The sequence below is a fragment of the Eriocheir sinensis genome, chromosome 29 (genome assembly GCF_024679095.1).
Source record: "Eriocheir sinensis breed Jianghai 21 chromosome 29, ASM2467909v1, whole genome shotgun sequence".
NCBI lineage: Eukaryota > Metazoa > Arthropoda > Malacostraca > Decapoda > Varunidae > Eriocheir > Eriocheir sinensis.
Window position 1 is genome coordinate 17,205,535 of NC_066537.1, and position 21,703 is coordinate 17,227,237.

At 46.4% G+C, this 21,703-nt stretch overlaps 1 protein-coding gene and 1 long non-coding RNA gene across 22 annotated transcripts in view; one reads left to right on the top strand and one right to left on the bottom strand.

The window, feature by feature from the left end:
• LOC127005210 (echinoderm microtubule-associated protein-like 2) overlaps positions 1-21,703 on the bottom strand; it is a 137,015-nt gene that overhangs the window by 4,495 nt on the left and 110,817 nt on the right. For 18 of the 19 annotated variants that reach the window (XM_050873924.1, XM_050873921.1, XM_050873920.1 and 15 more), the window contains 10 exons: positions 17,908-17,961; positions 11,876-11,977; positions 10,106-10,210; positions 8,483-8,717; positions 8,153-8,307; positions 6,907-7,032; positions 6,503-6,634; positions 6,114-6,251; positions 3,503-3,619; positions 845-932 (listed from right to left, as the gene is read on the bottom strand). In XM_050873924.1, the coding sequence (XP_050729881.1) occupies positions 845-932; positions 3,503-3,619; positions 6,114-6,251; positions 6,503-6,634; positions 6,907-7,032; positions 8,153-8,307; positions 8,483-8,717; positions 10,106-10,210; positions 11,876-11,977; positions 17,908-17,961 (1,252 nt within the window). The remainder of the gene's footprint in view (positions 1-844; positions 933-3,502; positions 3,620-6,113; positions 6,252-6,502; positions 6,635-6,906; positions 7,033-8,152; positions 8,308-8,482; positions 8,718-10,105; positions 10,211-11,875; positions 11,978-17,907; positions 17,962-21,703) is intronic. The other variant, XM_050873922.1, reaches the window with a different exon arrangement.
• On the top strand, positions 8,724-10,183 carry LOC127005213 (uncharacterized). Of its 3 annotated transcripts, XR_007758375.1 has the most exons (4): positions 8,724-9,156; positions 9,360-9,417; positions 9,561-10,007; positions 10,054-10,183. It is a non-coding gene; the product is annotated as an uncharacterized LOC127005213 (long non-coding RNA). The 3 variants fall into 3 exon arrangements; XR_007758376.1 differs by having other exon boundaries at positions 8,724-9,127; positions 9,561-10,083; XR_007758377.1 differs by having other exon boundaries at positions 8,724-9,127; positions 9,360-9,411; positions 9,577-10,083.

The following is a 21,703-nucleotide window of genomic DNA, read 5'->3' on the forward strand; positions in this document are numbered from 1 at the left end:
GGAAACTATTAGATTATAAGTGGCAATTTGAAAGAGATTAGTCAAAATAAAAGAAGATCACTGTCGCAAACACAGCTTCATGCTCAATCTGTACCCATTCCTCATAGTCATTGGGCAGCTGAGTACTCAAGACAACCATTATTTTAAACTTTATTTCTCAAGCAAGAGCTTGTTGATAAAGCAGTTCAGTCAAGAGACTCCAGACCTTTACCAAGGGCCAAAATGTCCCACAGTGCCAGTTTTACTTATTGAAAAATGGCACTGTAGGTTAGATGCAATCCAAAATTTGATGGGTTCTTCCTTGGCCTGTGGTACGCCCTTCCACTAAGTTTTATGAAAATTGGGCTGGTGTTTTTTTTGAGCCCATTAAAAGTACACTTTTATTGCATTTTATCAGGAAAGGGGTGAGCTCCTTCAGCTAACCACTCATTGATTTATTAAATTTTTATCATTCATTTGCTATCATTCAACCAGTTTTTATCAGATGTTTCCCATATGAAATAGTTTCTTTCTTGGTCCATGTAACATCTTTCCTTCTAGTTTCACTGAGCTTCGGTTTTTAGTTTTTGCATTGTCCTGCTAACAAACAGCAGCAAAAACAATCTTCTCACAGTTTTGCAAAAATCCATCATAATTGATCTGAAGAAGCATCCCTGTTGCAAAAATTGAGAAGTTAAATATTTATCAGTGCCAAGACATGAACTTTAAATTTAAATCTGATGTATGGAATCTTCTCACAGTGTCAATATTAGGGGTCAATATGCAAGCAATTTGCCCATTGTTTTATCCCTTGGCGTGCCCTGAGGCATCAAGAGTCTGAATAAAGTTATCACTTGGTACTTACAAAACAGCAGTTCATAGTCTCCAGAGTTGGACTGAAGAAATTGGCTGTCTGTTGACCAGTCCAGATGAGTCACAAAGCTGGAGTGACCCTGAGAAGAGACCGGGAATACCCATTATATTAACCATAACCTTTAGAACACACACACACACACACACACACACACACACACACACACCTCCGGTAGCTCAATCGGCTAGAACACCGCGCTGCAAGGCTTCACGACCAAACAGGCGGTGGTTTGAGCCCCGCTCAGGCTGGATTCTTTCTGTTGACTAGGAGTGGTTACTGTCCCCCCTTGAGCAAGGGGGATGGGGTGTGTGAGGTCCTGGCAGTACCCAGAGATCTACAATAATGAGCATGTACTTGCTCGTGTCGGGAGGGTACCTGCTGGCGAAAGCGAGTCCAACTCGTGATCAGGCCGTGGTGAATTACACACACACACACACACACACACACACACACACACACACACACACACACACTTAAAAGGAGCTCTGTAGTAAAATGGTGATGCTCTTGCCTCAAAACAAAGAGGTTCAGGTTTGATTTCCTGGTTGCAGTGGAGACAGATGGGCAGTCTCCTTTCATCCATGCCCCCTGTCCACCCTGCAGTGAATGGGTGCTGGGTGTCAGTTGGGGGTTGTGTTCCGCCTACCGGGTGTGTGTGGCTGTGAGGTTTCACCCGTGCTGAGATCCGTTAATTGTGAGCTCCAAGATCAGTTGGGGAGGGTGATGGCCAGTGCCACGTGGTCAGACCATAGTAAATCTCTCTCTCTCTCTCTCTCTCTCTCTCTCTCACACACACGGCTTACCACTGGAGGCATGGTTTGGTACCTCGCCTTCCTCGGTTTTGTCTTTGTTAGCATGTAATTAAAGAAGGTACATGTTGAGGGTGCTTGGGGTGGTGGAAGGTAAGAGAGATACCATAATGTTGTGGCATGAATATCTGAATTCTTATGTATTAGTATTTTGTCGTTCACTTACTAGTAAGATACACTTATAGTTCTATTTTGTGATGTCAAAAACCTTGAGACTGGATGGATTAGCCTATTTACAAGGACATGAGTTTTACATCTTAGAAAGCTAGAAAGTTATGCTTAGCTTTTAAGAAACATTAATAATCTTTTTGTCCTCCTTAGTAATGTGCCTCTTTGCTATAATACTTAGGTCGGCATTACAAGACACTTTCGCTTCTCACATCATCTATTTCTAAAGGCCAAAGAGTGGGTCAGTCGGGTACTAATGAGTGTTTCTTGAGGTTCACGATACAGAAGAAGGGTCAAACTACCACCAAGCTCATAAAACTACTCCTGGAAATGCCCACAACTCTTACGAAAGCCTTGTCAGATATGTGTTTTTGGGAGGCGAAATATCTTGTAATACGACCTTGTCAGATATGTGTTTTTGGGAGGCGAAATATCTTGTAATACGACCTTGTCAGATATGTGTTTTTGGGAGGCGAAATATCTTGTAATACGACCCTTAGCACGCCTAGCTACGAACCTGTGAGGCGAGGTTTGGTCTTGGCCATGGCAGTTGACAAGCACCTCACCCAGTGCTTCATCCTCCCTTTTTGGTCGGTCAGTAAATGGGGAACTAGTGTAGCATGGGAAAGTAAACCATGGTAACCCAGATGTCACACTTGTCTGGTGTCCTGGTTTATAAACTGTCCCACCACTGACTCAAGGGCCAAAGAGACAGGTGAGCGAGGACACAATGCACAACTGAGTGTGTGCTCTAACTTTTTGCTTTATCAAACTGATTGTATTTCAAACTTGGTTTCATTTGTATGGCTTCAGGTCTGAGGGATGCACAGCTTTAGGAGGACAGCTTCATTCTGGCGGCATACCTTGTCATTTTGTTTTTATTTTGAGCTGTTTAAGTTTTTTTTTGTGTGTGTGTGTGTGTAAAAAATATGTAGTTTATGGCTTCAGAGAGAAAGTTACCATTTGATAATAGATAGCTGATTGACAATGGCATAAACGTTGAGAACGTAGTAACAGCTCACATTGGTAAATTTGAATTTTGGACCCATACTGGCACTGCTAATAAAAGTAAATTTTAGTGCATATGCTATAGCTGTGCATGACCTCAGAGCTCATCTCTTGTCACATTCAATTTGGTCCTTGACCCTGTGGTACGAAGAGCCCATTACCCTGGCACACAGGGCCAGTGTGACAGCTGTGTTACCACAGTTTATTTTCCCCGGGTGCCCACATACCAGCCCGCAAGGGAGGATGAACAGCTGGGTGAAGTGCACGATGACTGCCCGGGCCAGGATTCAAACTCAAGTCTGTGGATTTGTAGCTCGGCACTCCAATCACTGCACCACAGAGGAGCTTACCGCTAACAAGCTTGTAGAAATTAATCACCATCTCGTCTTGCTCCTCAAAATAATTTCAAAATGTATAAAAAAAAAATGTTAATTTTTTATGAGCTAGTTCTTGAAAGGCAACGTACTGAAAGGGTGGGGTGGATGGGGGACTCCACTAGATGTGAGATAAAAGTGGAAAAATTCACAAGAGAGCCCTTCATATGGGAAGGGAATCACACCACACCAGCTTGCAGGCAGGAGCTAATTGAAGAAGGGAGGCGTTTTCAATTTTATTCAACCCCCCCAACATACGCACAAACATACACACATGCACATGCACTCACCTGGCAGCGGCCCACCCTGGAGTACTTGCGGCCATCCTCAGACACTTGGTAAACGTAGATGTTGTTGTCACGGGAGCCCACGGCCAGGTACTGAGCGTTGGGGGAGAACTTGAGGACCTGGAGGGAAGAGTGAGTGACATTACTGTGTTGGTGAGATGTGTGCATATTCATTCATTCATTCATTCATTCATTCATTCTCTCTCTCTCTCTCTCTCTCTCTCTCTCTCTCTCTCTCTCTCTCTCTCTCTCTCTCTCTCTCTCTCTCTCTCTATCTCTCTCTCTATCTCTCTCTCTCCTCTCTCTCTCTCTCTCTCTCTCTCTCTCTCTCTCTCTCTCTCTCCTCTCTCTCTCTCTCTCTCTCTCTCTCTCTCTCTCTCTCTCTCTCTCTCTCTCTCTCTCTCTCTCTCTCTCTCTCTCTCTCTCTCTCTCTCTCTCTCTCTCTCTCTCTCTCTCTCTCTCTCTCTCTCTCTCTCTCTCTCTCTCCTCTCTCTCTCTCTCTCTCTCTCTCTCTCTCTCTCTCTCTCTCTCTCTCTCTCTCTCTCTCTCTCTCTCTCTCTCTCTCAATACTTCATTTGATCTTGAGTGAATGAAGAAAGAAATATTAAGAAACCACTTTTCCCATTTTTCTTTATACATAGTAGTATGAAGGACATAAAAGGATATTGTACAATTGTAAACATTTTCTTGCAATCTGTGTCAAAAAAAATCTTTTTCTGAAGTGAGGGGAATTTGTGTCTTTTCTGGTTGCTGGCATTTAATTTATATAAAGTGACTCATTGTAGCTCGATGTTTGTATCAGAATTAACGTCACCCCCTTTTACAGTAGCAGTAGTTAAATTAATACAGTATAGCAAACATTGCCATGATAGGCAATGAGCTTACAGAAATGTAATAAGATCTCCATCAAGTGATGGCTCCACATAAAACTAATTCATGCTTGAAAACCTATCAATACATTAAACACCAATACCTGTTTCCTTCTCTTACATAGACCATGGTACATCTACTTGGGCAAAGTGATTCTTATGTGACACATCCTAATACAGTCGTCCCTCAAATAGTATGGTTTCAAAGAGTACGGTTTCGGTTTTATACGGATTGTCATAGATTTTTCAGGATTTTTAAATTTCCCACTCGTCGCACCAAGTAGCCATGGCGTGAGTGGCAACACTGTTCTACCAGACTGCTAGCCATGCACATCCCCTCAGTCCATGTGTGTGCACAAAATCAGGAACACTGTTCTGCCAGATTGAAACCTATGCACTTTCTCTAAATCCATGTGTGTGCACAACCTCAGCAACGCTTCTCCATTACCACATAACATGAACATGGGACCCAAGAGACAAGCCAAACACCTACTGAATGGACACCAAAGCGTTCGAGAAAAGTATTCACCTTGCAGAGGAATTCAGATTTAGAAGTTACGTTTTGGTATGAGTTAAGTTGCGGTAGGGAGAGCATACCACATGAATCTGGGTCCCGCCTGGGTGAGCTTCTATTCGCCGGCCAAAGTTGCCAGTTATACATTTTCTGCTGTAATATTTCCACACTGGGCAACGGAGCCATCCTGGCAACGCTACCTTCCACATTGTCAGCGAGCGAGCCATGTCATACACCCACACTCTCTCTTACTCTCTACCACAGTTCCTATTGCTCTCTAATTCATACTTGAAATAAGATACGAAACAGTAATTGTGGAGATTGACTCCGCGCCTTCAAAATACGACATTACGCCTCCATATTATATAGTTAAGGGACGCATATTTGAACTACTCCAACCAAATTTTAAATATCCCAACCTCTAACGGGAGGCTTCACCCCCTTCGACACCCCCAGCGTGGTAACACTACACTGTGACTGCAGCAGAAAATGCATAACTGGCAACTTGGGCCCGTGGGTAACAGCTGAGCCAGGCGGGACTCTGATTCCGTAGGAGTGCCCAGGGCCCATACTTATAAAGAAGTAAGGCGTTTGACTTATGTCTCCTCTCAGAGGTGAGTGTGCACCCTAGCTGGGGCTCCAGCCGCCACGGGTAGTGGGGAAATTAAAGTTGCCAACATCGGCGAGATCAGTTATCTCATATGAAAACTAATGGGTAAGATACTTTAAAATGGTGAAAGTATTGAATAGAAGTACATCATATCCATAATAATAAGGTTTTGTAAGACTATAGTGAGCGTTTGAATGTAAAACGATTTGATGAGGCACGCTGGCTGTCTGGCAACACCTGGTAATGTTTACATTAGAAGGTCGCTGCCTCAGACGAAGACCCAGGATTTCTGCCCACCCGGGACCAGCTTTTGCTACTCGCGCCGCGTCTCAGATTAACACCCAGGATATAGGACACCACAGGGCAGTTTTGGACTCTTGAGACGAGCCTGAGACGAAGTGTTAGCTTTATAAGTATGGGCCCAGGAGTATTTCTAGGGTGGGCACTAATTTTATACAGATTTTTGAATAGTACAGGGGTCCTGGGTCCCTAAACCCCGTACTATTTGAGGGACGACTGTACACACTTTTCTAAATGGTTTCCTCCTTATCTACCTCGACACACCACCACTGAACACATTTTGGTGGGCACATGTCCCTATATGTACTAGTGTACACCCACCTGGATTGGCTCATTGCCATCCTGGTGCTGGGAGTACACCTCCCTGGTCTCAGCATCCATCACCAGCCACCGTCCACTGGTGGTGCCGATGATCACAATGTCTCCATTGCTTGAGAATGCTGCAGACTGGGCTGGCTCCTGAGGATGTGATGGATGTGATTGTGAGAAGATTCAGGGTGAATGTAATAATGCATTTATATGATACCCTAAAGTGGGTGATGAAGACTTCAGTTGCATATAAATGTTTGAAGGGCAGATGTAAATGCAATGTACCAGAGGTTGGGTTGCATTGCTAATCGAAAATTTCTTGCGTATAACTGGTCTGTCAAGCGGTGGAATGATATAACAGTCTAGAAATGTTTGGCTATAAAAAAGACTAATATACCTACCCCAATATCCTTGCTCCAGACAATAGTGTGGGCCATGGTGTCCCAAAGGTAGCAGGTCCGGTCATAGCCGGCTGTCAGGAACTGGTGGTGGCTGGGGTGTGGCGTCAGGCCCCACAGCTCCTCAGTGTGTCCCTGTGATGAGGTGCAAAGCCGAGGGCACAGTGATTATCAGACTGCTGGTCATTTGCATTGAACACTGATGCTAAGAGTTGGCATGAAGTAATTGTGGGATGTTTAATGTAAATTGAGAATCGTGGAGTGATTATCTCAGTGCTGGTGTTTGTCAATACGGAAAAAAAAAATTTGTTAGCTCTGCTGTGTTCATGAGGAGTGTGGAGTGGTTTTTTGAGTTTGTCATACTCTTCAGTTCAACATTAATGCAGGTTCATTATCAACAGCCTCACCTGCATGACAGGCCGTATGTCGAAGGTGAAGGTTCCCTCAAGCACACAGTTGCGGGTTGTTCCCACCACCAGCTGGGAGCCCCGGCCTGAGGTCACCACGCGTGGGGCTCCAAACTGCTCTGGCACCTAATGAAGGAAATTATGGTAGTTGTTCAGCACAACCTTTACCTTGGTCCTCAAGCCTCAGGCTCATCTCTGATTTGCTGCTGCCCATCATGTGTCTCCCCCACACCACCCGTTACACCTGCATCAGCTGCTCTGTCCAGCCATATGGGAATGCATATTTTTAAGCCTTCATCAGCTGATGGTTGCCCTGAGCCTCATCACCAGAAATGCTCCATCAGCAAGAAGTCTGGGTGGTACATTTATGCCTAACCTACCATCCCCAGTGCCTATCTCTGGGGCATTGAAAGCACTCTAGGTGTTGACTGCTGCCACCACCCCTGCATCAGTGGCTCCAGCTAATCTTCAGCTGATGACCAGTGATCTCCAGGCTGACAAGAGGAGCCCTGCTGATGTCCATGGCCCCATGGCCCAATCCTCCAGTGTGTGTGCTCCAAGGGTTTTATCCATTTCTTCATCTTCAGACACTTCATTAGGCAGATGGCTGGACAAAACAAGGTGAGGAAAGCTTCAGCAGCTGCAACTGGCTGAAGCAATACTGATTTTCTGTTGCCTGGTGCAGGTCTAACGCATGTCATCGGCCACCAAGCTGATTGAGAACCTGGCAGCACAAGGTCCTAGTTCTCACCAAACGAGTACTGCAGGAAGTGACAGTCAAGCTTGTTTTTAAAGGAGTCAATTGTGTTATTACACTGGACCACTGAAGGTGGGAGCTCGTTCCCTGTAGTACTCTGTGCCTCCATGACTTCTCATGCCTCTCTCTCCCAACCACCACCATTACATTCACCATTACATCATTAAGACCCCAAGTCTCCACAGCACTCCCACATCATCCCCTACCTTGCACATAATGACCTAATGCTGAAAAGGGGAAGTGGAGACAAAAAACTAAGAGGTCTTAAGAAAAAGTTGAGGAAGAGAACTATCGATCAGACACAAGTACAGTTGTCCTCACAGAAGCATAGGCATTTGAAAAGTATTAAATGAGGAAGCAGTGGAGGCAAAAAGTACAAGAAGCTTCAAGGAAAGATTAGATGAATGTAGATATGGAGACGGAACCACACGAATGTAGCTCAGGCCCTGCATACAACAACTGGGTAAATACACCCAACCTGCGTCTCACCTGGATAACGTTGCCGGTGCGCTCGAGGTCACGGTCCCACTCCACGATGTTGCTGTCTTTGCCACCTGTGATGATGGCGCCATCCTTCTGCACCAGAATGGAGAACACTGGGCCCTCGTGTGCGCCCCGAACCATCTTGTACACTGTATTGCCACCTGTCGGACACACAGACACATATACACACACATTAGCATCAGTCATTTATATCATCACTATCATCTTATCACATCATTAGCAACAATCCTAGCTACATGATCTCTCTCTCTCTCTCTCTCTCTCTCTCTCTCATCCTGTATCACTCTCCTTCCCTCCACAGCCTCGCGCACACACCTCGCTGCCAGATGAGGAGGTTGCCGTTGGAGTCCCCGGAGATGACATTGCCAGAGTCGGTGAAGGAGATGGAGGTGACATACTTGGGCCGCTCCCTGTTCTCGAAGATGCCGGTGCGTTTGGCCAGCATGCCGCTCTCGTAGGACCAAAAGGAGATGTGGTTCTTGCCGCAGGTGATGATCGTGTTGCGGTCCACCGGAGAGAACTCCACGGCAAGCACCTGGTCTGCTGAACACTGGAGGGGGAAGGGCGCATTGAGGGTGGTAGGAAGGTGTATGGTAAGGGTGGTGGTGGGGAGTGATTGGTTGCAGTAGGTGTAGTGGTTGAAAGGCTTGTGGTGGTGGTGGTGAGGGTTGTGGGAAGGGTGGTGGTGGTGTGGTTGAGGTTGTGTAGTGGGTGGTAGTGTGGTAGAGGTTGTGTTGTGGGTGGTAGTGTGGTAGAGGTTGTGTTGTGGGTGGTAGTGTGGTAGAAGTTGTGTTGTGGGTGGTAGTGTGGTAGAGGTTGTGTTGTGGGTGGTAGTGTGGTAGAGGTTGTGTTGTGGGTGGTAGTGTGGTAGAGGTTGTGTTGTGGGTGGTAGTGTGGTAGAGGTTGTGTTGTGGGTGGTAGTGTGGTAGAGGTTGTGTTGTGGGTGGTAGTGTGGTAGAGGTTGTGTTGTGAGTGGTAGTGTGGTAGAGGTAGTGTTCTGGGTGGTAGTAGTAGTGTGGTAGAGGTTGTGTTGTGTGGTAGTGTGGTAGAGGTTGTGTTCTGGGTGGTAGTGTGGTAGAGGCTGTGTTGTAGGTGGTAGTGTGGTAGGGGTTGTGTTGTGGGTGGTAGTGTGGTAGAGGTTGTGTTGTGTGGTAGTGTGGTAGAGGTTGTGTTGTGTGGTAGTGTGGTAGAGGTTGTGTTGTGGGTGGTAGTGTGGTAGAGGTTGTGTTGTGGGTGGTAGTGTGGTAGAGGTTGTGTTGTGTGGTAGTGTGGTAGAGGTTGTGTTGTGAGTGGTAGTGTGGTAGAGATTGTGTTGTGGGTGGTAGTGTGGTAGAGGTTGTGTTGTGAGTGGTAGTATGGCAGAGGTTGTGTTGTGGATGGTAGTGTGGTTGAGGTTGTGTTGTGGGTAGTAGTGAGTAGGATGGCACTCTGGAATTCAACGGCGCCAGATTGTCGTATTCTGCCTCTTGTGGTTGCCGATTTCCGACTCAAAAACTGCTTTCATCACCCAAATAACCGCCTTCATATATGGTTATCGTTTAAATGGGGAATTATTGGTGTTTCTTGAGAGAGAGAGAGAGAGAGAGAGAGAGAGAGAGAACCGGTAGATACGCAGCCCTGAGTACGATAATCTGGCAACGGTGCTCTGGATGGAAGGCTTGTGTTGTGTTGCGGGTGGTGGTGAGAGTTGAGGTGGCGTGAGGTCAGTGAAGGTATTGAGAAGGTAAAGGAGGTGGTTTTCACGTGGAGATGTTGACTGTGCATACAAATCAAATATACATCAAGTGTGAAGATGGGTGCTGCTCGTGGTTGGTGGTATTTAGATGATAGGGTGGTAGAGGTGTGGGCGATAGGGTGGTAGAGGTATGGGCGAGAGGGTGGTAGAGGTGTGGGCGATAGGGTGGTAGAGGTGTGGGCGAGAGTTCCCTGAGTGGTTACCTTAGTCTCGAGTAGCTTGTAGCCTCGGTCTCCCCTGGACCAGTCCCACACAGACATGTTGTGGTCCGGGGCCTCGTCCACCGCCACCAGCAGGCCGCCTCCATCCTGGCCGGGGAAAGATTGACTGATTGATAGTTTTTGGTTGCAAGTAAACAACAAAGGAGAAGGGAGGAGCATGCCATCCTAACCCCCAGGTAGTACAGAGTGTGATTATACAACTAAGGATACATGTGATAGTACCAGGAAACTAAAAAAAAAAAAAGGATGGAAATGGTCAGTAAAGGAGTCTGCCCTTGCTTAACTATACCCGATTTTTATTACACTATGCATTCCGTTTCATCATGCCCTGTTTTAAGGCATCTGTTGACATACTGAAGTAGTTGTGTTTACATTACATTACTTAACGTTGCATATTGTTCCATTCCATTACTTATAAACTTATACTGAATCATAGTACTGCATCGCACCTCATTACATTATATTGTAGTGCTTCAGTTCAACATCCTTCCATTCATCCCCTCACATCACTACTCTTCACCAAATCTCTCTCTCTCTCTCTCTCTCTCTCTCTCTCTCTCTCTCTCTCTCTCTCTCTCTCTCTCTCTCGTGCAAGGAACAAATGCTGGAATGAATTGGCCCTCGAGACGCTGCCCTTGGGTGTCAGGAAGTGCTGAGGAACACTAATGACACCACAATACATCCCTCAAGGTTCCTCGGTCTTATTACACCTCGGGAGCGTGCGCGTGTTGCAGGGAGGGGAGAGAAATTGGACGCAGACATACTCATTTCCTCCACTCCCCTCCCTCTCTCTCTCATTCGCTGACCTTAGAGAGTTTGGATACTACACCTCAGTCTTGTAAAGGAGGTCTCAGTCTTGTTTTCCGTGCTTTCTACAATGTCAAAATTCACGGACGGGGTGACGCGGTCCTGAGTTTCCATGTGGTGAGGCCAAGCCCTGAAGGACGATGCTGAAGGCTGCCACTGGACACGCCGCGCTGACGACTTTCCAAGACTATAGGTTGTTAGCTTTATGAATGCGTAAAGGGGCTATTACACTGGGCAAATTTTCCGTGGATCTTAAGTCAAACCACGATTTCCGCTGGCGTGGTTCTCATATTTCCGTGGTTTTCTGACGTGTCCACGATCTTCCAAAGCTACGGTAGATTTCACCGAAGGACGACGGTATTACTCACTATCATCATCAGCAGCAATAAGAAGAAACAAATGAGAACCACGCTAGCGGAAATCGTGGTTTGACTGAAGACCCACGGAAAATTTGCCCAGTGTAATAGCCCCTTAAGCAGGACATAAACATCGTAAGTGGTGTGTGGATCCCGGCCCAGGGCACAATGACGGATTAATTAAAGGAGACTGCCCATCCGTTTCCACTCCGCCCGGGAATCGAATTTGAGACCAGTCATTATCGTCGCAGTCATTTTTTCTTCGTTTCTTTCTACTCATTCCTTTTTTTCTTTTCCTACTCTCTCTTCTTTCTTTCTTAACCTTCTTTTTTAACCTTCCTTCTTTTTTTCTTAACCTTCTTTCTTTCTTAACCTTCCTTCTTTTTTCCTTAACCTTCAATCTTTCTTTCTAAACCTTCAATCTTTCTTTCTAAACCTTCTATCTTTCTCTCTCTCTCTCTCTCTCTCTCTCTCTCTCTCTCTCTCTCTCTCTCTCTCTCTCTCTCTCAAATCATAGAAGTACTGATATACCTACCTTCCTTTCTACCTTAAACACACACACACACACACACACACACACACTACTCACCGCCTTGGAGAATGCCAGGCAGGCCACGGAGCGCTCGATGTCACTGATGCCCAGCACGTGGAGGGTGTTGAGGCTCACGCTGTCCCAGATGCGGATGTGGGGCTGCGGGGGGCGGCCGGGGCAGTTGGGGCATTGAGGGGGTAAGGAGGGGTGAGAGGTGCCAGGAAGAGGAGGTCGTTGGGGCATGGAAGGGGTAGGGTACGGTGGGGGGGAGAGGGAAGGGTGAGGAGGGGGTAGAGGGGTTAGGGGGGGAGACATGGGGTAGGGTGAGGATGGGGGGAGGGAGGTGGGGTGTGGAGGGGGTAGGGTGAGGATGGGGGGAGGGAGGTGGGGTGTGGAGGGGGTAGGGTGAGGGTAAGGAGGGGGAGGGGAGGGGAGGGACAGGTGGGGTGTGAAGGGGGTAGGGTGGGGAGGGGGGAGGCAGGTGGGGTGTGGAGGGGGTAGGGTGAGGGTAAGGAGGGGGAGAGGGGTCAGGGGGAGGGGAGGGGCAGGTGGGGTGTGAGGGGGTGGGGGGAAGAGAGAAATTCATTAGTTATCAACACAAAGGTGATGAAGTAATTTTACCAATCACATAAATATATCAACTTTTGGTAAGCTTGTATAATTTTGTGAAGATTCTCAACTTCGTTATGTTGAAATTTCACTAACATGGCTTTTACTTTTGTCTTGTGCTGTGCAAATTTTCATCTGCGACTTAATGCTTAACATTTTTTTTTCCTCAGTGTTATCTCTACTTCATATCAAACATCATATTATGCAGCTTTCTACAATTTTTTTTTTTTCATAAGCAACGTTTTGGCTTAATATGTGAAAATCTCCTTGGACTAAGTGTTATTATTATTATTATTATTATTATCAGTTATTATTGTTATTATTATTATTATAGTCATCATTGTTATTGTTATCTCAACTATTAAGAATATAGATAAAGAAAAAAGTTCATCTTGGTTATATTGGTATTATGACAGTCTTGTTATCTCCTCTATCATCCCAAGACCTCCGGAGGTGCAGAGTTGCAAGGGTTTGTTGTTGCTTAAGGAGGGTTTAGCCTTTAACTTGCATTCTCGTTTGTTTAAAGTTGTTATGAGTTTTTTTTATATCCCTTGAAACATTAGCAGGTGAGTAGTGGAGGTATTAGGATCTCCTCTAAGGCTATAAGGGAAGGCTAGGTTACTATCCACTAATGAAAATGTAAGCTGAAAAAGGGAAAATGTAGGGGAGGGTGGGTGTGGGGGAGGGGCGGAGGGGGTGAGGGTTACATGGCGGGGGGCTGAAGCTAGGGAGGGAGCAGAACAACAACAATAACAACAACAACATACAGTAAAACGACACCATAAACACAGTAGCCCCCCAACCCTTAAAAAAAAGAAGATACATCGACGTTATTCCTTTTCCATCTCGTGTCCTCCCTTCTCCTTCAAAGTGCCTCACACAAAACCTGCGCCATCCCATTCCTCGTCGTCCCCCTCTTATGTTGCGTATTACCCCACTCCCTTGCGTATTTTCCTCTCACGCAATATCACTCATTTAGGATAAACAAACAGACTGAATGAAAGACACAGACATAGAATTACAAAAACAGGCGGACAGACAGACATACCAAAACGAATCTGCAAGTCGGCTAAACCTACATCCCCTCTCTCGTTTTCCTGTCATTTCACTTGTTACTCAATTTTTATCCCCTCCATATCATGCGTTCCTCACTCCTGTCCCTGTCCTGTCTGTCTCGTATCGTCACCCCTGGCATAGACCAATCACACACTTCCATCTCGTTTTCCTGTCACTCCACTTGTAACTTCATCTTGTCATCACCCATCACGCTTTCCTCACTCTTGTTCCTCTCCTATCTGTCTGCATCACCATTATTGCCATATACCGATTACATTCTTCCTCCATATCGTTTTCCTGTCACTCTTCTTGTAACTGAATATCTTATCACCTCCCAATCACGCTTTCCTCATTCCTGTCCGTCTGTCCCTCCTATCTGCCCGTTTGTCTGTATCGCTATCCCTGGCATATACCACTCGTACACTTCCTTCTGTTTATTCCTCTTCTCGTCCCTCACATTCCTCCCGTTCTCCATAAAATAAAGGAATGTTATATGGGAATGTCTTACGCCCAACCACACTTGCCTCACTGCTCTCCCTCTCCTATCTGCCTCTGTCATCAATGGCCATCACATCCTTTCGTTTCTATTCCTCTTCCTCTCCCTCACATTCCTCCCGTTCTCCATAATATAAAAGGGAAGATTATAGTGAAAAGTCTCACGCTCCAGACCAAGGAGACGAAAGGGATGTGCAAGTTGACATTAGACAATACATTCCTTCACGTATAATAAGGACATAGGGTGAACTAGGCTATTGAGAAAGGGAAAGGGTACAAAAACTGGCTATTTCAAACACGCATCATGCAGAGAGAGAGAGAGAGAGAGAGAGAGAGAGAGAGAGAGAGAGAGAGAGAATAGAGGATGCATATAGTAATAATAATAATGGAAGGCTACGTATTTAATTACCGCAAGCATCCTTATCTTAGTCGGGCCGTGAGGTGGTGCAGGGGAGGAGGGAAGAGGGGTGTAAGGAGGGAGGGAGGAAATGTGATGATTAATTATTTTGTTGTCCTTTTGGTTACTATTCTTCACCTACACTACAATCGACATCATAGTGTGTGTGTGTGTGGTTGGGTTAGTTGTAGTAATAGCTGTAGTAGGTGGAACTGCAATAGTTGTCAATATACTGTTGATAATACTGTTGTTGTTGTAGTTGTTTCTGCATGAGAGTATCTGGCTTTGGTCTGTAATGCTAGTGGTGATTTATTAATACGGTGGCGCCTGGCGGTGGTGGCGGCGGCAGAGCATTCAAGGGCCTGCCGGGGGTGAGGGATTGCGGGATCGCTACTGCTCACCACCGCCACTGCAGGTGTTAAGGGCCTCGCGCACACCTGTCCCACGAGGGCGGTGATCACAGGTTACAAGAATTTTTTGCACATTCATTCACCTCGTGTAGAGTCCACAGTTATGTATCCTACCCAGCGGACCGTGGAAATAATACATGTTTTCTTTATAACAGTGGCGCAGGCAGGTGCAAGGCTTGCCCGACATCACCTACATAAATACACGAGACCAAACAAGCTCCTGCTGGCATATTCACATTATTTTGTGGCTACACCAATGGAATCAGGCACAATTTTTATATCGGATTCGGAGCGTGTAGGTAAATAATTAAATAACTGCTGACAGATATACAGGGCAGTTGTTGTATAGATATGAATAACCAAATAACGTGCTGATGTGTGTGAGTATCAGTCTGTGGAGCATCACATCACACTCTGTTCAGATTACCTTGGCGAATATTCACCAATACGATGCTTGTCGCTGGTTGCGTGGTTAGTGACTCTCTCCCTACTTCTTCTTATATCCTAGAGGCGTGTGACGATTGAGTGAGGGAGAGATGAAGCCTCTGATGGTGGTCAGTAAGTGACAATGATGTGGCACAGCCGCCAAGGCAGCCTGAACAGAGCGTGCGGGACAGGTGTTGGTGAGAGGCTGTCGTCGGGCGGGAGACATTGCGAGGTGAGGTGTGAAGGCAACAGGCAAAAAGTTTAATGATCATATTTAAAAGTGTACAGTGTCTTAGTGGTATTATCAAGAGGGTGATGCATGGCAGGGCCTCCACGCTGCCTATGAATGCCCCCTTCCCCCCCCCTCCACCGGCGAGCTTCAGGGACGTGAACCCAGAGCGACCCAAACGGATTCGAACTCGTTCAGGGTTCGCATCTTTGAATGAACCTTTCTGAGGCTATACAAATGATGTTGATGGCTCGACATGTAGTGCTTGTACTTGTGCTTACTTTTAGAAGTTTATGTTGTGACTTGGCGCTCCTCATGAAGGTAGTGGAGAGTGGTGAATGACAGGGACGTAATTTTAAACCATTTGTATAAAGCCCTTCCCTAAAAAAAAATAGGGTGTAATCAACGTGGGCCTGGCGGTCACCACACGAGGGTCACCCGAGCATCCCCTCTCTGCTAGGGGGAAGGCACGGTGGGCGGGGGAAGGGGCTCATTCATCACCCTCGCGGCGCGGGGCCGAGTTAAAGGCGGCAGGCGCGGGGGGTAAGTAGACATAGCAGGCGGCCTCCGAGTTAGGTCACTTCCCACCCAGCTACACACGCACACACACAAACGTACGAACACCACACCTGAACAATGCACACCAGGTGGAGTGCCACGTCGCCGCGTCACGCACGCACGCACACACACGCCCAGCCTCCCCGGAGCTGAGGCTACGGGGAGGGGCGCGTGTGAACGACCGGCGCACACCTCTCGTTGACTCCCTTATCATTATTACTAATTTTGATATTATTTCACTGGAACTTTAATGCTTTGGTCGAACTGTCACTAATAATAGCAATGAAAAAGACAACAAACAATACAAAAAATACGTGGTCAGTGCGTGATTACTGTGCGCAGAGGAGGCAGAGACACGTGGCAGACGAGGTGTTGCGGGGGTGACGGCGTGTGTGTGGGTGGGTCGGGGAAGGAAGAATTACTAGTTGAGGAGGAGGAGGAAGATCAGGCAGAAAGACGAAGAGGAGGAAAAAGTAATCTATAGAGTTAAGATCATATTAGGCAGTCCTGCTAAGGTTACAGGAGAGGATTGCTTCTCCCGCTAGGTGGCGTTCGGTCAGGACTCACAGCCTGGACCAAGGAGACTATATACAGATGGGGCTATATACGCCATATTTGACATTAGGGGGCTGCAGAGAATGCCCGCATGATGGCAGCACCAATGTAACAGCGTGCGGTAATCATTCCAAAATACGATAATCAGATCAGCAGCATTACGAACGTTGATTTATCCTTTCACACTGGCCAAAGCCATCAATTACTAATGATTTCAACAATAAGTATGACTGGACCTCGTTATTTGTGTGTACGCGGCAGTCTCGGGTCGAGCACATGCAAATACGATGTGCTGAGTAGCTGGTAACGCTGCCTCTACCCCGTCCCCTTTACTGTAGTTTGCAGTTTAAACATTATGGCCCTAGGAATCGCGAAGATTCCGCGTTCAGCAACCAAGCTGGTGTTATGCTGTTCTTGGTCCTGAGCGAATTTCAAGCCCTACTATACACAGGTTATCATAGTGCCTACTGCCCTACGCAACACATCACCAGCCCTCCTGCCGAGAAGAGGGAGGGAGTCATACTCGTATATATGACCGCCTTTACTCCAGTGCCTCTCACTTCCACCCACGCCGACACGGACACAGACATTTTCAGTATCTCTAAAAACGCACCCAGTCTTCAGAGGGGTGATGTACCAAATGCCAGGATAAAGAAAACTCTCTCTTCTGCAACCCATCCTGCTGCCTCTGTCTGTGCCTTTACCGCCATACAAGTCCCTTCCCTTCCATTTAGCATGCGGGGAGCTGTTGGTTGGGCTGGTGGGGTGTTATGTACAGCAATAAGCACTATGATAGGCTGTGTACAGTTGGCGAAAAATTTGATCAGCACTAAAACAGCCCACCTGCCTCAGTAATTGAATGAATCCAGTGGCCATGTTTTGTATGCAGTTGAGGCACTAGATATCTGTTGACTCCCATGCCAAAACGCCACTTTTTTCTTTGCCTCATTAGTACACCAATGTTCAATAATAAGTTTGATATGGCGAGGTGGAAACGGTGCGTAGATACCAATAATATATCATTACCCTACAAGGTGGAGTTTCCTCTAAATCTGAGGGGTTGCTGGGCGGCGCCACTTAAACTGCATCCAATCATTAGTGAAGAGCCGCATCTCCTGTATATAGTTTCCTTGTCCTGGACCACTACTCTATCAAGACCTCTACCGCTACGCTACCCAGCCCATAGGAGGAGGAGGAAGAAGAAAATAAAATAAAACAATAAAATAATGGTAGTAGTAGTAGTGGTAGTGATAGTGGTAGTGATAGTGGTAGTAGTGGTGGTGGTAGTAGTAGTGGTAGTAGCAGTAGTAGTAGTAGTAGAAGGAGGAGGAGGAGGGGCGTGGCTGCTACATACCCACTCCTCGGCTTCAGGACTCAGTGGGTCTGTCGGTGGATTGAGACGCCAAGACTGTCCGCCAGCAACACACACACGCACGCACACACAAGGGGTTATTTATTGCACTCAGGTGGGCGGCAGCGGGGGAGAGGGAGGGGACGGGGTGGAGGAAGAAGGTAAGGTGTTGCTGATGGGGGTGACTCACGTGTGGAAGAATGAGGAGGTGATCTGAAGAGGTGGTAGTGGAAGGGAGGAGAAAAGAGAAGAGAGGATGGGTAATGAAGGGGTGAAGAAGAGAAGACGGTGCTGGGGGTGTAGTGTCAGTAGAGGGAAGAGGGTACGGTTAGTGGTGGGGTGAAAGGGAGACAAGGAATGGATGGGGACGTATTTCTGAAGCTCGATATTTTTTTTTTTTTTTTTTTTACAGCAGAGTCAGTTCAAGGGCATAAAAAAGGTAACAAATGTATAAAAAAAAAACGCTACTCACTGCTCCTATAAAGATTTAGAGGAGTGGCCGAAAGATAGGTCAATTTCGGGAGGAGAGGTGTTGTGATTTGTTATTGAAAACGATATGGTGGGGGTGTCTGTTACAGTTGGGAGGTGTGTAGGTGTGTGTGGGGGGGGTTGTAGTTACAGAAATCAGATGTAATAGGGTTGCATAGATTGTTGTGTGTAAGAAAAGTAAAGAGGTATAAAAATGTTGATAGTCTGAGTGGAGGGAGATATTTAGTGAGTGAGGTTTTGGGGGGGTTGTCAGCTACCGTAGTGAAGGGATGGGGGGGTGGGAGTTTTTTTGAGGGGGAGGTTATCAGCTACCACAGTGAAAGAATGGGTGGCTGTGAGGGGTTTGTGGCGGTAGTCGTAAGGTTTGGGTGTCTGTAGGAGACGATAAATGAGATGATGCGAAATGCTGACTGGAGATAAGAAGGAATAAAGATGCTGAAGTAGAGAAGCTGGTGGTTAAAGGAAGATACGAATGAGAGAGAGAAAGTATACCTGTTTTGATCGGGTCATGGGTGGATTTAGGTGATTGGAGTGATAGTGAATGAGAGTAAAGGGGAGAGATGGTAAGACTAGAGATGAAAAGCGATAAAGATGCTGTAGTAGAGAAGCTGGTGGTGAGGGAAGGTAGGAATACGATAAGGGAAATATACATGTGTTGATCGGGTTATGAGTGGGTTTAGGTGAATGAAGTGCATGGCAGTGAATGGGACGAGAATGCTGTAGACTGTAGTAAAGGGGAGAGATGAAAAGGGATATGGATGCTGTATTTGAGAAGCTGGTGGTGAGGGAAGGCTCGAGTCAGAGAGGGACAGTATACATGTTTTGATCGGGTCATGGGTGGGTTTAGGGGAATGAAGTGGTAGTGAATGGGATAAGGATGCTGTAGTGAGGGGGGGAGAGATGATTCATGGGGGATAGTAATGCTGATTTGATTATGTATATAGGGAGGGACGAAGGGGTAATGTGAGGGGGTGTAGTGGTTGAGGGTGATGGGGAGAGGATCAATAGTGGGGCTGATATGTGAAAAAGATGTTCACATCTGGCAGGAAGCATGAAAATTGGTATATGAGGGTTTTAGGGTATGCCAAGTCTGATTAGATCTGGTGCCAATTGATTGGAGCAACGGAACCTGCTCAAATATGCAAATTAATGCGGCCATTGCCGAAATATCTATTTTCTGCCATATCTCGGCGAATACTACAGATAATCGCACAAATGAGGTGTCTATACCCATGTTTTGATGGTCACAGATCACTATAAAACTATTGTTTGGATGATTGAATGTGTATGTGCTATGCTAATATGAAAATTAGTGTCACCATTAATGAAAATCTATTTCCTACTCATTAAATATGGTACTATGTCTCAAAATATTGCTAGTGTAAATGCCAGTTGAGATAATATGTGTAAGGTATGGACCGTTATTGATGTAGCATAAACTTTTTATTTCACAAACAATGCAACGCAAATCAAACCACTGTCATATGAATATACGATCCTCCCACCATACACCGGTTACTGTCCCATGGCAAGTCCAATGTCCATTCAACATGTTCAATGTCTAATACACTGTCCGCCACATGCACACAACTGTGTACAGGGCAAGTTTGATTTATAACACTTGCACCTGCCCGTGCAGTTACTTTTGCAGGCACATTTGACAAGTTCGCGACACACTTTTGATGCTTCTCCCAAGGAGCTCCATACTGGGGACCAGGTACCTCCAACATTCTCCCAGCCCCAGTCTGCCGGAGAGGGGGTTATGACATTTGCGACCAGTGATTGACCCCACACATGGCCGGCTTGGAATGCTGCACGTTTAGCATGTTGCATCAATGCAGCGCGGGTTGGAGGGATGTTCTCTAACTTCCGGTTTCCAAAAGCGAATAGTCTTTTCCGTGCTTCATTAACTCTCAGGAGTGGTGACGTACGTTGGTAGAGCAGTACAACGAATCGCTCCAACGTGACCAAATCAGCATCACACATTGTGCTGGGTGGGAGGATAGTCTACTGAACAGTGATTTGAAGACGTCCGATGTTCTCCATACCTCCCATGCAGTCTTTTTGCCTATTCCACAAAATGCTGACACTGTGTCACAACCTGAGATAGCGTGTAGAAACAGCAACCCTTGACAAGACTCATCGTCCAGCTCATCTGCAATGCTGTGTGCAGCTATGTACCGGAAGTGTTTCCCATGACCAAATGCGACCCACAACTCACAGTCCTTAAGGATGTTTGCTGTTCTTATGGCTAGAACAACAACATCTGTGTCTGTTGCCTGGATGAGAACTCTCTTTTGACCTTGTTGATATGCATGAGATGCATGCAGGAGCATTCTACCATCTGCTTCATCTTGTGTACATGGGGTTAGTCCATGTACATCCATGTCTGGATTGGAGAGAACCTTCTCCTGGCAGGTTGTGAGGACAAGTTTACCCTCTGGTAGGTGGCATGATGCTAACTCACTCGCGAGGAATTTGAATAGCCCTGTTTTGTTGGAGTCTACCCGGAGGAACGTTTTCCAGTTCTGCGGTAGTCGTGTGCTGGCAGCAACTCTGAGAGGTTCACCCGTACCACGTAGTTCTCGAGTACACGACTTCAAACTCCCGTCCTTGTAAACATCCCATACTACATCCAACCGGATCACAGACTGTAGCTTCGTTAAGATGTAGGGGAGGAAGATCAACTGCGCAAATTCACCAAATGTTCGGACGACTTTATTGGACTGTTTGGGATCCAAAATGTACATTAAAGCTGCTCCATCAATAATTGTAACATCAACCTCAGGTGCATCGACTGGTCGTGGTGCCAATGCCTCAAGACAGTCCATCAGATCGGCTTTGCTCGCATGGCGCATCGTGTTGTTCTCAGCGAGTGATGGTGGCCACGGATGGTTCTCGTGTTCGAAGAACGAGTCAAGGTCTCCATCTCGAGACTGGCATGAGATGTACAACCTTGAGAAGAGCTGAACATCGCTCTTCACGGCAGCAGCTTTGCTGCTCTTTTGTGAGGTCTTCATTTTGCCCGATTTGAACAGTGTCAAGTTGTTCTTCTGAATGGGGTCATAGAATGGTTTGGAAGATCCAGATATTCTCTCGTCTACGAACGCTTCATATTGTGTTTTTCCGAGTTGTTCTGCTGCTTGCATGTTATTCACCACTGTCTCAGACATTATAAGTTTTGTGTCCAATGCAACCAAGTCACTACTGTCATCCAAGAAAGGGTTTCCCATCTCTTCGATTGCTTCAACAACATTTTTTGTGTTTGAAGCAAACCGTTTCTGCACACTGTGGATCTGCTCATGGTGAC